The following is a 15,044-nucleotide window of genomic DNA, read 5'->3' as shown; positions in this document are numbered from 1 at the left end:
AGCTTGACCAGGGACATTTTGTAAGACAGGAACTAGTGAAGTGCAACTAGACCTTCATGTTTTGAAACAAGTTGATTAAAGCCTCGCTTTATACTCGAACCAAGTGCGTAGTGAGTTTTATTACATCAGGGAGCTTCCCCGAGGCACTCTTGTCTGAACGGGGAGGCAGCTTGTACTTCAGTACGCTGAGGCTGAAGCGAGGCCAATCACAGCCGCCAGGATTGGAGGCCTTAAGCTTGGCATCAGCGTCCTCTGCGCTCGGGAGGTCGGGGGCAGAAAGTCAGCCGGGGTTCCCCACTCCTCATCGCTGTCTAGTGATTCCGGCTTTAAAGTGCCAGCACACGGCGAGGAGGGATCAGGCACGAGTTTGTGAGGCCCTCACAGCTACATAGGATTCCACCGGATATACGGCACAGAAACAGGCCATTCGGCCCAACCAGTCCATGCCGGCGTTTATGCTCCACTCGAGCCTCCTCCCGTCTTTCCTCATCTAAATCTATCAGCATATCCCTCTATTCCCTTCTCCCTCATGCGCTTGTCCAGCCTCCCCTTAAATGCATCGATACTATTCGCCTCAACCACTCCCTGTGGGAGCGAGTTCCACATTCTCGCCACACTCTGGGTAAAGAAGTTTCTCCTGAATTCCCAATTGGATTTCTTGGTGACTATCTTATATTGATGGCCTCTAGTTATACTCTTCCCCACAAGTGGAAACACTCTCTCTGTATCCACTCTTATCGAAACCTTTCATCATTTTAAAGACCTCTCTTAGGTCACCCCTCAGCCTTCTTTTTTCAAGAGAAAAGAGACCCAGCCTGTTCATCCTTTCCTGATATGTATACCCTTGCATTTCTGGTATCATCCTTGTAAATCTTCACTGCACCCTCTCCAGTGCCTCTATATCCTTTTTATAATATGGTGATCAGAACTGTACGCAGTGCTCCAAGTGTGGTCTAACCAAGGTTCGATACAGGTTCAGCTGAAAAGCCTCGTGATTTAGGTTGAGACATGAAGAGATACCAGGGGCGGGCCGACACCTGTGGAACTGTCATCCGAGTAAGGATTCAGCCCGCAGCGGAGAAGAGGAGTGGAAGAGTTCAGCGTCGGGATGAGGTAGCCCACTGCGGGCTCGCGTACCTTGTTTCAGTTGGCACACGAGCAGGCCTGGGGAAGCAGCTCGCCAAGGGGTGAATTCCAAAGCTAACAAGTCATTGTGTTGCCGTGACGATTCGATCAAAAGCACTGGAAATGATTACGGCCAAAGCACAGGTTTACAAGGCAAAAAGTGAACCGAACAAAGGCAGCCAATTAGAGCCTACGATTGCGAGTCACGCCGGGTTTAACACGGGGAATAAAAGTGCTGGCTCCTCTGAGTCTTAAATAACAGCGTTACACAAGAGCGTGGAGAATGTTCCTGGGGAGGAGCCAGTGCCGGGAATCATTAACAACACCAGGAACAGGCAACTCAGCTCCGGGAACTCACAGACTGATTCCCACTGATTCTGGGATCATACAGACTGATCCGCATTGATTCCGGGATCGCACAGACTGATTCCCACCAGGGAGAACTCCCCGTGCTCTTCTTCCATTAACGACCGTGGGATCTTTTACGTGTGCCTGAGAGGGCAGACAGGGCCTCGGTTTAACGTCTCATCTGAAAGTCGGCACCTCCGACAGTGCGGCGCTCCCTCAGTACCGCCCCTCCGACAGTGCGGCACTCCCTCAGTACTGCCCCTCCGACAGTGCGGCGCTCCCTCAGTACTGCCCCTCCGATAGTGCGGCGCTCCCTCAGTACTGCCCCTCTGACAGTGCAGCGCTCCCTCAGTACCGCCCCTCCGACAGTGCGGCGCTCCCTCAGTACTGCCCCTCCGACAGTGCGGCGCTCCCTCAGTACCGCCCCTCCGACAGTGCGGCGCTCCCTCAGTACTGCCCCTCCGACAGTGCAGCGCTCCCTCAGTACCGCCCCTCCGACAGTGCGGCGCTCCCTCAGTACTGCCCCTCCGACAGTGCGGCGCTCCCTCAGTACTGCCCCTCCGATAGTGCGGCGCTCCCTCAGTACTGCCCCTCTGACAGTGCGGCGCTCCCTCAGTACCGCCCCTCCGACAGTGCGGCGCTCCCTCAGTACTGCCCCTCCGACAGTGCGGCGCTCCCTCAGTACCGCCCCCCCGACAGTGCGGCGCTCCCTCAGTACTGCCCCTCCGACAGTGCGGCGCTCCCTCAGTACCGCCCCCCCGACAGTGCGGCGCTCCCTCAGTACTGCCTCTCCGACAGTGCGGCGCTCCCTCAGTACCGCCCCTCCGACAGGGCGGCGCTCCCTCAGTACCACCCCTCCGACAGTGCGGCGCTCCCTCAGCACTGCCCCTCCGACAGTGCGGCACTCCCTCAGTACTGCCCCTCCGACAGTGCGGCGCTCCCTCAGTACCGCCCCTCCGACAGTGCGGCGCTCCCTCAGTACCGCCCCCCCGACAGTGCGGCGCTCCCTCAGTACCGCCCCTCCGACAGTGCGGCTCTCCCTCAGTACCGCCCCTCCGACAGTGCGGCACTCCCTCAGTACTGCCCCTCCGACAGTGCGGCGCTCCCTCAGTACCGCCCCCCCGACAGTGCGGCGCTCCCTCAGTACTGGCACTGGGCGTGTCAGCCTGGATTTTGTGCTCGAGTCTCTGGAGCGGGGCGAGGGGAGGGGAGGGTGGGGGAGCATGCAGGGAGCAAGAAGGAGAAAAAGGAAAGGGAGGGGCCTCAGAACCTCAGTCAATTTTTTGAATCGAGCTTCGGTCTATCGGACTGACTATCATAGCATGAAAATACCATTAATTTTCAGCTTGTGGATGAGAAAACAGATGGGGAACATCCTGGGTTCAAATAACAGAATATCTCTGCCGCAGCCAGAGTGAGTGGGCGTGGGCCTGAATAAGGGAACCGAGACCCTGGACGAGAGCCACTGAAAAGGCATTTTCACGGCCCATTGGTTGCTGCCTTTCCCAGCAGTAACATCCTTTAGTTTTGTTGGCCCAAGTGGATGTTTTTTTAGTCACATGTGGGGTTTCGACCGCATTTCTGCTCTAACTCTCTGCACGCTGAAAGCAGTCTTGTGTCAGCCTGCCACTTGCAGTAAAGATGGAGCTTGCTGCTAATTGTAGGTCGGAAACCTCGGGCCTGATTCAAGGTCTTTGTTCTGTTTCCACCCATCCCCAACCACTGGTATTTAAAGCCCCTGAAAGACTCGAATAAATGAATCCTTCGGCTTAATTAAGCAGCGGTGCCCCACCTCCTTTTTAAAGGGCGGGGGTTAGTGATGTAAAAAGACTACGGAGTGCTTGGTTTGAGTATAAAACAAGGCTTTAATCAACTGTTTCAAAACCATGAGATTTCTAGTTACATCACTAGTTCCCGGTTACAGAAACATCCTGAGCAAGCTGGGCCCACGCCCGAGTATTTATACTCCTTGGACGGCGCCACCCGCTGGCCGCCCAGTGTTACTTCATGAGTCATGATAAGATTCATGACAGGCCTAGAAATTCGCCTAAAGAGGGCACTCAGTGGCTTTAGCGCCACTGGCCACGCCTCCCGTGAAATTTAGCGGGGCGCTAATGGCGGCATTAGCCTGTAGCGCTGCGCCGCCACCGATGACATCATCGGTGTCCGCAGCGCCCCGCTACCGCCCCGAACGCGATATTGAGTCGGGCCCCCCGCTGTAACACCGGTCGCAATTTGCGACCTGTTCAGGGGGGCCTACCTGCGGCGGTAGAGGCGCTGAGGTGCGGGGCGGCCATTTTGTTTGCTGGCCGCCTGCCAGCACCTCTTCGTGCAGCCGTCCCCGGCCTCCTGAGCTCCCCCCCCCCCGCGTTGTGCCGGCTGTCTCCCAAGAGCCCGGCACTTCTCCTCGGTGCCGGGCTCTTTTGCCGGCACTCGCAATCTCAGATCGCGCTGCAGCAGGCCTGCAGTACCGCAGCGCGACGTGCCGCAGCGTGTGGCGCTGCGGCACGTTGCGCTGCGAACTTCAGTTGCAGCGCCCCAAGACGGATGCGGGGCGCCTCGAGTAGCGCCGCGCTTCCGTTTGGGGTGCTCAAACTGAATCTCCGGCGGGCGCTCACGACTCCTTCCGGGGCGGTACTTCCGGCGCCCTGGCGAGACTGGTGCCCCAAACGGGGCGCCACCGAATTTCTAGGCCTTAGTGTTTCCAATTATCTCCCCTCCTTTCCTTTCCTACAGTGACCACACTTCACAAGTACTTCGTTGGCTTGTGAAGCGCTCTGGGGCGTCCTGAGGTGATGAAAGGCGCGGGAGAAACGCGAGTCTTTCTTTCTAGAAGCAGTGGCTCATATAAGAAGTGCGTAGGACCATTAGGCCCATCAATCCTGTCCCCTCTCTCTGCTAGATCATCCCCACTCCACCTACAGCTGTCAACCCATTCAGGATTGCCCTGGTGTTTCCAGGAATCTCCTGGACCCAGCTGATCGCAAAACCCAGGAGAAAAATCATAGAAATAGCGAGGGAAGCCTCAGGCTACAGGACGGTACAGATGGGTTGGTCAGATGGACACAACAGTGGCAAATGGAATTTAACCCTGAAAAGTGTGAGGTGATGCATTTTGGGAGGACCAACAAGGCAAGGGTATACACAATGAATGGTGGGACCCCTAGGAAGGACAGAGGATCAGAGGGACCTTGGTGTGCATGTACATAGATCCCTGAAGGCAGCAGGACAGGTAGATAAGGTGGTTAAGAAGGCATATGGGATACTTGCCTTCATTAGCCGAGGCATAGAATATAAGAGCAGGGAGGTTATGATGGAGCTGTACAAAACGCTAGTTAGGCCACAGCTGAAATACTGTGTGCAGTTCTGGTCGCCACACTGTAGGAAGGATGTGATTGCATTGGAGAGGGTGCAGAGGAGATTCACCAGGATGTTACCTGGGCTGGAGCACTTCAGCTATGAAGAGAGACTGGACAGGCTGGGGTTGTTTTCCTTAGAGCAGAGAAGGCTGAGGGGGGACCTGATTGAGGTGTACAAAATTATGAGGGGCATAGATAGGGTAGATAGAAAGGAACTTTTCCCCTTAGTAAAGGGGTCAATAACCAGGGGGCATAGTTTCAAGGTAAGGGGCAGGAGGTTTAGAGGGGATTTGAGGAAAAACTTTTTCACCCAGAGGGTGGTTGGAATCTGGAACTCACTGCCTGAAAGGGTGGTAGAGGCAGGAACCCTCACAACATTCAAGAAGCATTTAGATGAGCACTTGAAACACCATAGCATACAAGGCTACGGACCAAGTGCTGGAAAATGGGATTAGATTAGACAGGCTTGATGGCCGGCGCGGACGCGATGGGCCGAAGGGCCTCTTTCTGTGCTGTATAACTCTATGACTCTAAGAATTGTTTTCTTTTCATTGAACACTTTCATTAGTTAGTTACCAAAATATTCGAGATTGGTAAAAAAAAAGGCTGATTGGGCAAGGTGGTCGGAGCTCTGGAATTCCCTCCCGAAACCTCTCCGCCTCTCTCTCCTTTAAGATGCTCCTTAAGACCTATTTCTTTGACCAAGCTTTTGGTCATCTGTGCTACTATCTCCTTATGTGGCTCGGTGTCAAATTTTATTTGATAATCGCTCCCATGACGATTTACTGCGTCCGGGGCGCTATATAAATGCAAGTTTTGTTGCTGGAGGAGGCAGGAGGTCATGTGGCGAAACCTCGAGGAAGACGCCCACCCAGAGTTGGCGACCCTGACTCAACCTGCCTTCTCACCGTGTAACCCTCGGGCGGTGGGCGGTTTGGCTCTGTGAGTGCGGGCGGCCCCCTTACGGCCATTCCCAATGTGACTGCCGGGACAGTGAAAGTCAAGAGCTTCGGTTCTGTGAGCCCGTCGATTGTAAGGGGGCAGGGCAGGCTGAGGGAGGGAAGGGGTTCCGAAGTGCCCTGGCCCGAATGAGCAAGTTACAACAGGAGACGGGACGGTGAGTCTGGGTTTCAACATGAGAGTTTTGGCAATAGTGTAAAACGGGGCGATATCGGCGATATAAGCTATCCCGATATTCCATTCCACTGACTTCACCCCAGTGAGTGCAGAGAGGAGGCAGAGTGTGTAGGACAACGGGTCGGGGGTGGGTGGCAGGGGGGGGTGGGAGTGGGGGCACGTTTGGAGCTTAGGAGGAACAAGAGAGGAAAGTTCATTGCTACTCTGAGTCTAGAAAGTGTGTGCTTAGAAGTTGTGCAATAGAAGCAGGAGGAGGCCATTCAGCCCCTCGAGCCTGATACACAGGAACAGGAGGAGGCCCATTCAGCCCCTTGAGCCTGATACACAGGAACAGGAGGAGGCCATTCAGCCCCTTGAGCCTGTTACACAGGAACAGGAGGAGGCCATTCAGCCCCCTCGAGCCTGTTACACAGGAACATGAGGAGGCCATTCAGCGTCACGAGCCTGTTACACAGGAACAGGAAGAGGCCCATTCAGCCCCTTGAGCCTGATACACAGGAACAGGAGGAGGCCATTCAGCCCCTCGAGCCTGTTACACAGGAACAGGAGGAGGCCATTCAGCCCCTTGAGCCTGTTACACAGGAACAACAGGAAGCCATTCAGAAAGTGTGTGCTTAGAAGTTGTGCAATAGAAGCAGGAGGAGGCCATTCAGCCCCTCGAGCCTGTTACTCAGGAACAGGAGGAGGCCCATTCAGCCGCTTGAGCCTGTTACACAGGAACAGGAGGAGGCCATTCAGCCCCTCGAGCCTGTTACACAGGAACAGGAGGAGGCCATTCAGTCCCTCGAGTCTGTTACACAGGAACAGGAGGAGGCCCATTCAGCCCCTCGAGCCTGTTACACAGGAACAGGAGGAGGCCATTCAGCCCCCTCGAGCCTGTTACACAGGAACAGGAGGAGGCCATTCAGCCCCTCGAGCCTGTTACACAGGAACAGGAGGAGGCCATTCAGCCCCTCGAGCCTGTTACACAGGAACAGGAGGAGGCCATTCAGCCCCTTGAGCCTGTTACACAGGAACAACAGGAAGCCATTCAGAAAGTGTGTGCTTAGAAGTTGTGCAATAGAAGCAGGAGGAGGCCATTCAGCCCCTCGAGCCTGTGACACAGGAACAGGAGGAGGCCCATTCAGCCGCTTGAGCCTGTTACACAGGAACAGGAGGAGGCCATTCAGCCCCTCGAGCCTGTTACACAGGAACAGGAGGAGGCCATTCAGTCCCTCGAGTCTGTTACACAGGAACAGCAGGATGCCATTCAGCCCCTCGAGCCTGTTACACAGGAACAGGAGGAGGCCATTCAGCCCCCTCGAATCTGTTACACAGGAACAGGAGGAGGCCATTCAGCCACTCAAGCCTGTTACACAGGAACAGGAGGAGGCCCATTCAGCCCCTCGAGCCTGTTACACAGGGACAGGAGGAGGCCATTCAGCCTCTTGAGCCTGTTACACAGGAACAGGGGGAGGCCATTCAGCCCCCTCGAGCCTGTTACACAGGAATAGGAGGAGGCCATTCAGCCCACTTGAGCCTGTTACACAGGAAACAAGGATAAAAGCAAAAGATAGGAAGGAGGAAAACATAAGTGGCAGTCAGAGAAATCAACGGTTTAAATCAATCATGGCCACAGTAAATAATAATTCTAATAGGTCTAAGAGCGTTAAAAAAAGAAGCCTGAAGGCCTTGTGTCTTAATGCGAGGAGCATTCGTAATAAGGTGGATGAATTAGCTGCGCAAATAGAGGTAAACGAATATGATTTGATTGGGATTACGGAAACATGGCTCCAGGGTGGCCAAGGCTGGGAACTCAACATCCAGGGGTATTCAATATTCAGGAAAGATAGGCAAAAAGGAAAGGGAGGTGGGGTATCATTGCTGGTTAAAGAAGGGATTAACACAATTGTAAGGAAGGATATTAGCTCTGATGATGTGGAATCTGTATGGGTAGAACTGAGAAATACCAAGGGGCAGAAAACGTTAGTGGGAGTGGTATATAGACCTCCAAACAGTAATGCGGAGGTTGGGGATGGCATTAAAAGGGAAATTAGCGAAGCGTGCAATAAGGGTACAGCAGTCATCATGGGTGACTTTAATCTACATATAGATTGGGCTAACCAAATTAGTAACAATACTGTGGAGGAGGAATTCCTGGAGTGTTTACGGGATGGTTTCCTGGACCAATATGTCGAGGAACCAACCAGAGATCAGGCCATCTTAGACTGGGTATTATGTAACAGGAAAGGATTAATTAGCAATCTTGTGGTACGAGGCCCCTTGGGTCGGAGCGATCATAATATGATCGAATTCTTCATTAAGATGGAGAATGAAGTATTTGACTCAGAGACTAGGGTCCTGAATTTAAATAAAGGAAACTACGATGGTCTGAGGCGCGAGTTGGGTAGGATTGATTGGGGAATGTCACTGAAAGGGTTGACGGTGGATAGGCAGTGGCAAACATTCAAATATCTTGAAAACTTCAATCAGATCACCCCTTAACCTTCTAAATTCCAGGGAATACAACCCTAGTTTGTGTAATCTCTCCTCGTAACGTAACCCCTGGAGTCCGGGTATCATTCTGGTAAACCTACGCTGCACTCCCTCCAAGGCCAGTATCTCTTTCCTAAGTTGCGGTGCCCAGAACCGCTCACAGTGCTCCAGGTGTGGTCGAACCAGGGCTTTGTACAGCTGCAGTATAACTTCTACCCATTTTTGCATTCTAGTGCTCCAGATATAAAGGCCAGCTAGGTTGAAGGGGACAGTATAAATTGCGGTCAAGAGAAAATTGGATGTGTTTCTGGAGAGAAAAGGGGATATGGTGAGACGGTGGGTTTAATCTATGAAAAAGTGATGAGTTTTTTGGTGCATAAAGATCTAGCGAGGGGGGAAGGGTGGAGTGCGTAGGACAGCAGACTAGGAGGATCGAGAGAACGAGATTACGAAAGGCAAAATACTGCGGATGCTGGAAATCTGAAGTTAAAAAGAGAGAATGTCGGAAACGCGCAGCTGGTCGGGCAGCTTCTGCGGAGAGAGAAACAGAGTTAACGGTTCAGGTCGGAACGGGAAGAGAGCGAGATTCCCTGACACCAAATTAAACTTCCTGGTTATTTCCTCCTTAGACTTGCCTGACCCAAAGACTGGCGTCAGTGGCGGAATGGACTGCCCCCAGGGCTACAAGAGACTCAACAGCACCCACTGCCAAGGTACGTGGCGGAGGCTCGTTGTTCCAGCACATTGGATCCCCCATCTGGTTAGATACATCGCCCCGCGTGCACCGAGCAACACAGGCCTGTGCTGAGGTAGCTGATCCCCGGTGTCCTGGGGCCAATATTTATCCCTCAACCAACATCACTAAAACAGGCACAAAAGGCAAAATACTGCGGGTGCTGGAAAGCTGAAATATAAACATCCCCAGCTGAGTATTTCCAGCATTTTCACTGAAACAGATTATCTGGTCATTTATCACATCGCTGTTTGTGGGATCTTGCTGTGCCCGATCTGGCTGCCGTCTTTCCAACTTCCCACTGTTGGTTGAGGGATTAGGTATTGGTCCCAGGACACCGAGGAGAACTCCCCTGCTCTTCTTTGAAATAGTGCCATGCGATCTCTTAGAGAGCAGACGGGGCCTCGGTTTAACGTCTCACCCGAAAGACGGCACCTCCGACAGTGCGGCGTTCCTTCAATACTGCCCCTCCGACAGTGCGGCACTCCCTCAGTACTGCCCCTCCGACAGTGCGGCACTCCCTCAGTACTGCCCCTCCGACAGTGCGGAGCTCCCTCAGTACTGCCCCTCCGACAGTGCGGCGCTCCCTCAGTACTGCCCCTCCGACAGTGCGGCGTTCCTTCAGTACTGCCCCTCCGACAGTGCGGCGCTCCCTCAGTACTGCCCCTCCGACAGTGCGGTGTTCCTTCAGTACTGCCCCTCCGACAGTGTGGCGCTCCCTCAGTACTGCCCCTCCGACAGTGCGGTGTTCCTTCAGTACTGCCCCTCCGACAGTGCGGCGCTCCCTCAGTACTGCCCCTCCGACAGTGCGGCGCTCCCTCAGTACTGCCCCTCCGACAGTGCGGCGTTCCTTCAGTACTGCCCCTCCGACAGTGCGGCGCTCCCTCAGTACTGCCCCTCCGACAGTGCGGTGTTCCTTCAGTACTGCCCCTCCGACAGTGCGGCGCTCCCTCAGTACTGCCCCTCCGACAGTGCTGCACACCCTCAGTACTGTCCCTCCGACAGTGCGGCGCTCCCTCAGTACCGCCCCTCCGACAGTGCGGCGCTCCCTCAGTACTGACCCTCCGACAGTGCGGCGCTCCCTCAGTACTGACCCTCCGACAGTGCGGCGCTCCCTCAGTACTGCCCCTCCGACAGTGCGGCATTCCCTCAGTACTGCCCCTCCGACAGTGCGGCGCTCCCTCAGTACCGCCCCTCCGACAGTGCGGCGCTCCCTCAGTACCGCCCCTCCGACAGTGCGGCGCTCCCTCAGTACTGCCCCCCCGACAGTGCAGCGATCCCTCAGCAATGCCCCTCCGACAGTACGACGCTCCCTCAGTACCGCCCCTCCGACAGTGCGGCGCTCCCTCAGTACTGCCCCTCCGACAGTGCTGCACACCCTCAGTACTGCCCCCCCGACAGTGCGGTGTTCCTTCAGTACTGCCCCTCCGACAGTGCGGCGCTCCCTCAGTACTGCCCCTCCGACAGTGCGGCGCTCCCTCAGTACTGCCCCTGCGACAGTGCGGCGCTCCCTCAGTACCGCCCCTCCGACAGTGCGGCGCTCCCTCAGCACTGCCCCTCCGACAGTGCGGCGCTCCCTCGGTACTGCCCCTCCGACAGTGCGGCGCTCCCTCGGTACTGCCCCTCCGACAGTGCGGCGCTCCCTCGGTACTGCCCCTCCGACAGTGCGGCGCTCCCTCGGTACCGCCCCTCCGACAGTGCGGCGCTCCCTCAGTACTGACCCTCCGACAGTGCGGCGCTCCCTCAGTACTGACCCTCCGACAGTGCGGCGCTCCCTCAGTACTGCCCCTCTGACAGTGCGGCATTCCCTCAGTACTGCCCCTCCGACAGTGCGGCATTCCCTCAGTACTGCCCCTCCGACAGTGCGGCGCTCCCTCAGTACTGCCCCTCCGACAGTGCGGCGCTCCCTCAGTACTGCCCCTCCGACAGTGTGGCGCTCCCTCAGTGCCGCCCCTCCGACAGTGCGGCGCTCCCTCAGTACCCGCCCCTCCGACAGTGCGGCGCTCCCTCAGTACTGCCCCTCCGACAGTGTGGCGCTCCCTCAGTACCGCCCCTCCGACAGCGCGGCGCTCCCTCAGTACTGCCCCTCCGACAGTGCGGCGCTCCCTCAGTACTGCACTGGGAGCGTCGGCCGGGATTATGTGCTCGAGTCTCTGGAGTGGAACTTGAACGATGCAAGGAAGGAACAGCAGACTTTTGAGAGTCGACTTTCCAAGTTTGCTTGGTCCTGACCAACACCGCACGCCCTAACATCACCACGCTGACGTCTGCTCACGTTTTAGAGATTCCTGAACACATCAAAATTGTACTGTCTGGTTCAGAACAGAGCAAGCGGCAGCCTTCAGTCCTGTCACTCCAAACGTGGTGATCTAACCGTTAATACGGTGAGGCAGACAGGGATACAACAGAGTATAAAATAACTGCATCTTTCTCTCCCTCTCTCACTCCTTCACTCTCTCCCTCCCTCGCTCTCCCGCTCTCACTCTCTCTCCCCCACCCTCTCCCCTCCTCCCTCTCACTCCTCCCTCTCTCCCCCTCTACTCCTCCTTCTCTTCTCGCCACTCCCTCTCTGCCCCTCCCTCTCTCTACCCCTTCCTCTCCCCTTCCCTCTCTCCCCTTCCCTCTCTCTACCCCTTCCTCTCCCCTTCCCTCTCTCCCCTCCCTCTCTCTCTCCCCCTCCCTCCCCTCCCTCTCTCTCTCCCCCTCCCTCTCTTTCCCTCTCTCCCCTCCCTCTCTCTCTCTCTCCCTCCCTCTCTCTCCCTCACCCCCCCCTCTCCTCCCTCCTTCCTCTCCCGCGCCCTCTCTCTTTGCTCCTGCCAGATATCAATGAGTGCCTGATGCAGGGAGTCTGTCAGAATGCAGAGTGTCTGAACACACAGGGGAGCTTCCGTTGTGCTTGCAAGCCTGGCTATGTAATGGGACCATCACGGGCGCACTGTGTCGGTAAGTGGATCAGGACTCCAGGGGCAGAAGGTACAGGCCCCACCTGGTGTGGTATTCAGCCACACAGACCGGGAAGCTCTCGGCTTCGAGCCCTGGTCTGTGCCGAGTTGCCTGATCACAGCCAGACAGGGTGTGTAAATCCGACACACCACAGTGAGAGGAAGAGGCCAAATCAGCCAGGATTCTGACCCCTGATTGGTGGAAAGTACGGGAGTATAAGCTGGGGCATATCAGAGTCACAGTGAGGGGTGTGGGGTATATCAGAGTCACAGTGAGGGGTGTGGGGTATATCAGAGTGTTACAGTGAGGGGTGTGGGGTATATCAGTGTTACAGTGAGGGGTGTGGGGTATATCAGAGAGTGTTACAGTGAGGGGTGTGGGGTATATCAGAGTGTTACAGTGAGGGGTGTGGGGTATATCAGTGTTACAGTGAGGGGTGTGGGGTATATCAGAGAGTGTTACAGTGAGGGGTGTGGGGTATATCAGAGTCACAGTGAGGGGTGTGGGGTATATCAGAGTGTTACAGTGAGGGGTATATCAGAGTGTTACAGTGAGGGGTATATCAGAGTCACAGTGAGGGGTGTGGGGTATATCAGAGTGTTACAGTGAGGGGTATATCAGAGTGTTACAGTGAGGGGTATATCAGAGTCACAGTGAGGGGTGTGGGGTATATCAGAGTGTTACAGTGAGGGGTGTGGGATATATCAGTGTTACAGTGAGGGGTGTGGGGTATATCAGAGTGTTACAGTGAGGGGTGTGGGATATATCAGTGTTACAATGAGGGGTGTGGGGTATATCAGAGTGTTACAGTGAGGGGTGTGGGGTATATCAGTGTTGCAGTGAGGGGTGTGGGGTATATCAGTGTGTTGCAGTGAGGGGTGTGGGGTATATCAGTGTGATACAGTGAGGGGTGTGGGGTATATCAGAGTGTTACAGTGAGGGGTGTGGGGTATATCAGTGTGTTACAGTGAGGGGTGTGGGGTATATCAGTGTGATACAGTGAGGGGTGTGGGGTATATCAGAGTGTTACAGTGAGGGGGGTGGGGTATATCAGTGTTACAGTGAGGGGTGTGGGGTATATCAGAGAGTGTTACAGTGAGGGGTGTGGGGTATATCAGTGTTACAGTGAGGGGTGTGGGGTATATCAGAGTGTTACAGTGAGGGGTGTGGGGTATATCAGACTATTACAGTGAAGGGTGTGGGGTATATCAGAGTGTTACAGTGACGGGTGTGGGGTATATCAGAGTGTTACAGTGAGGGGTGTGGGGTATCTCAGAGTGTGTTACAGTGAGGGGTGTGGGGTATATCAGTGTGTTACAGTGAAGGGTGTGGGGTATATCAGAGTGTTACAGTGAGGGGTGTGGGGTATATCAGAGTGTTACAGTGAGGGGTGTGGGGTATCTCAGAGTGTGTTACAGTGAGGGGTGTGGGGTATATCAGTGTGTTACAGTGAGGGGCGTGGGGTATATCAGAGTGTTACAGTGAGCGGTGTGGGGTATATCAGTATTACAGTGAGGGGTGTGGAGTATATCAGAGAGTGTTACGGTGAGAGGTGTGGGGTACATCAGAGTGTGTTACAGTGAGCGGTGTGGGGTATATCAGAGTGTTACAATGAGGGGTGTGGGATATATCAGTGTGTTACAGTGAAGGGTGTGGGGTATATCAGAGTGTTACAGTGAGGGGTGTGGGGTGTATCAGAGAGTGTTACACTGAGGGGTGTGGGGTATATCAGAGTGCTACAGTGAGGGGTGTGGGGTATATCAGAGTGTTACAGTGAGGGGTGTGAGGTATATCAGAGAGTTACAGTGAGGGGTGTGGGGTATATCACGGTGTTACAATGAGGGGTGTGGGGTATATCAGAGAGTTACACTGAGGGGTGTGGGGTATATCAGAGTGTTACAGTGAGGGGTGTGGGGTATATCAGTGTGACAGTGAGGGGTGTGGGGTATATCAGTGTTACAGTGAGGGGTGTGGGGTATATCAGAGTGTTACAGTGAGGGGTGTGGGGTATATCAGAGTGTTACAGTGAGGGGTGTGGGCTATATCAGAGTGTTACAGTGAGGGGTGTGGGGTATATCAGAGTGTTACAGTGAGGGGTGTGGGGTATATCAGTGTTACAGTGAGGGGTGTGGGCTATATCAGAGTGTTACAGTGAGGGGTGTGGGGTATATCAGAGAGTGTTACAGTGAGGGGTGTGGGGTATATCACAGTGTTACAGTGAGGGGTGTGGGGTATATCAGAGAGTGTTACAGTGAGGGGTGTGGGGTATATCAGTGTTACAGTGAGGGGTGTGGGGTATATCAGTGATACAGTGAGGGGTGTGGGGTATATCACAGTATTACAGTGAGGGGTGTGGGGTATATCAGAGAGTGTTACAGTGAGGGGTGTGGGGTATATCAGTGTTACAGTGAGGGGTGTGGGGTATATCAGTGTTACAGTGAGGGGTGTGGGGTATATCAGAGAGTGTTACATTGAGGGTTGTGGGGTATATCAGTGTTACAGTGGGGAGTGTGGGGTATATCAGAGTGTTACAGTGAGGGGTGTGGGGTATATCAGTGTTACAGTGAGGGGTGTGGGGTATATCAGAGTGTTACAGTGAGGGGTGTGGTGTATATCAGTATTACAGTGAGGGGTGTGGGGTATATCAGTATTACAGTGAGGGGTGTGGGGTATATCACAGTGTTACAGTGAGGGGTGTGGGGTATATCAGAGAGTGTTACAGTGAGGGGTGTGGGGTATATCAGTGTTACAGTGAGGGGTGTGGGCTATATCAGAGTGTTACAGTGAGGGGTGTGGGGTATATCAGAGAGTGTTACAGTGAGGGGTGTGGGGTATATCAGAGTGTTACAGTGAGGGATGTGGGGTATATCAGAGTGTTACAGTGAGGGTTGTGGGGTATATCAGTGTTACAGTGAGGGGTGTGC

The 15,044-nt window shown here is 54.6% G+C and overlaps 1 protein-coding gene across 4 annotated transcripts in view; it reads left to right on the top strand.

The window, feature by feature from the left end:
• ltbp3 (latent transforming growth factor beta binding protein 3) overlaps positions 1-15,044 on the top strand; it is a 258,409-nt gene that overhangs the window by 156,547 nt on the left and 86,818 nt on the right. For all 4 annotated transcript variants that reach the window (XM_085976243.1, XM_085976241.1, XM_085976244.1 and 1 more), the window contains 2 exons: positions 9,074-9,157; positions 11,998-12,120. In XM_085976243.1, the coding sequence (XP_085832369.1) occupies positions 9,074-9,157; positions 11,998-12,120 (207 nt within the window). The remainder of the gene's footprint in view (positions 1-9,073; positions 9,158-11,997; positions 12,121-15,044) is intronic.

Source organism: Somniosus microcephalus, unplaced genomic scaffold (assembly GCF_052327205.1).
Source record: "Somniosus microcephalus isolate GS21.2 unplaced genomic scaffold, FLI_Smic_1.0 unresolved_chr2, whole genome shotgun sequence".
In the NCBI taxonomy this organism is placed as follows: Eukaryota; Metazoa; Chordata; class Chondrichthyes; order Squaliformes; family Somniosidae; genus Somniosus; species Somniosus microcephalus.
This window is presented reverse-complemented; position numbering and strand designations above follow the sequence as displayed.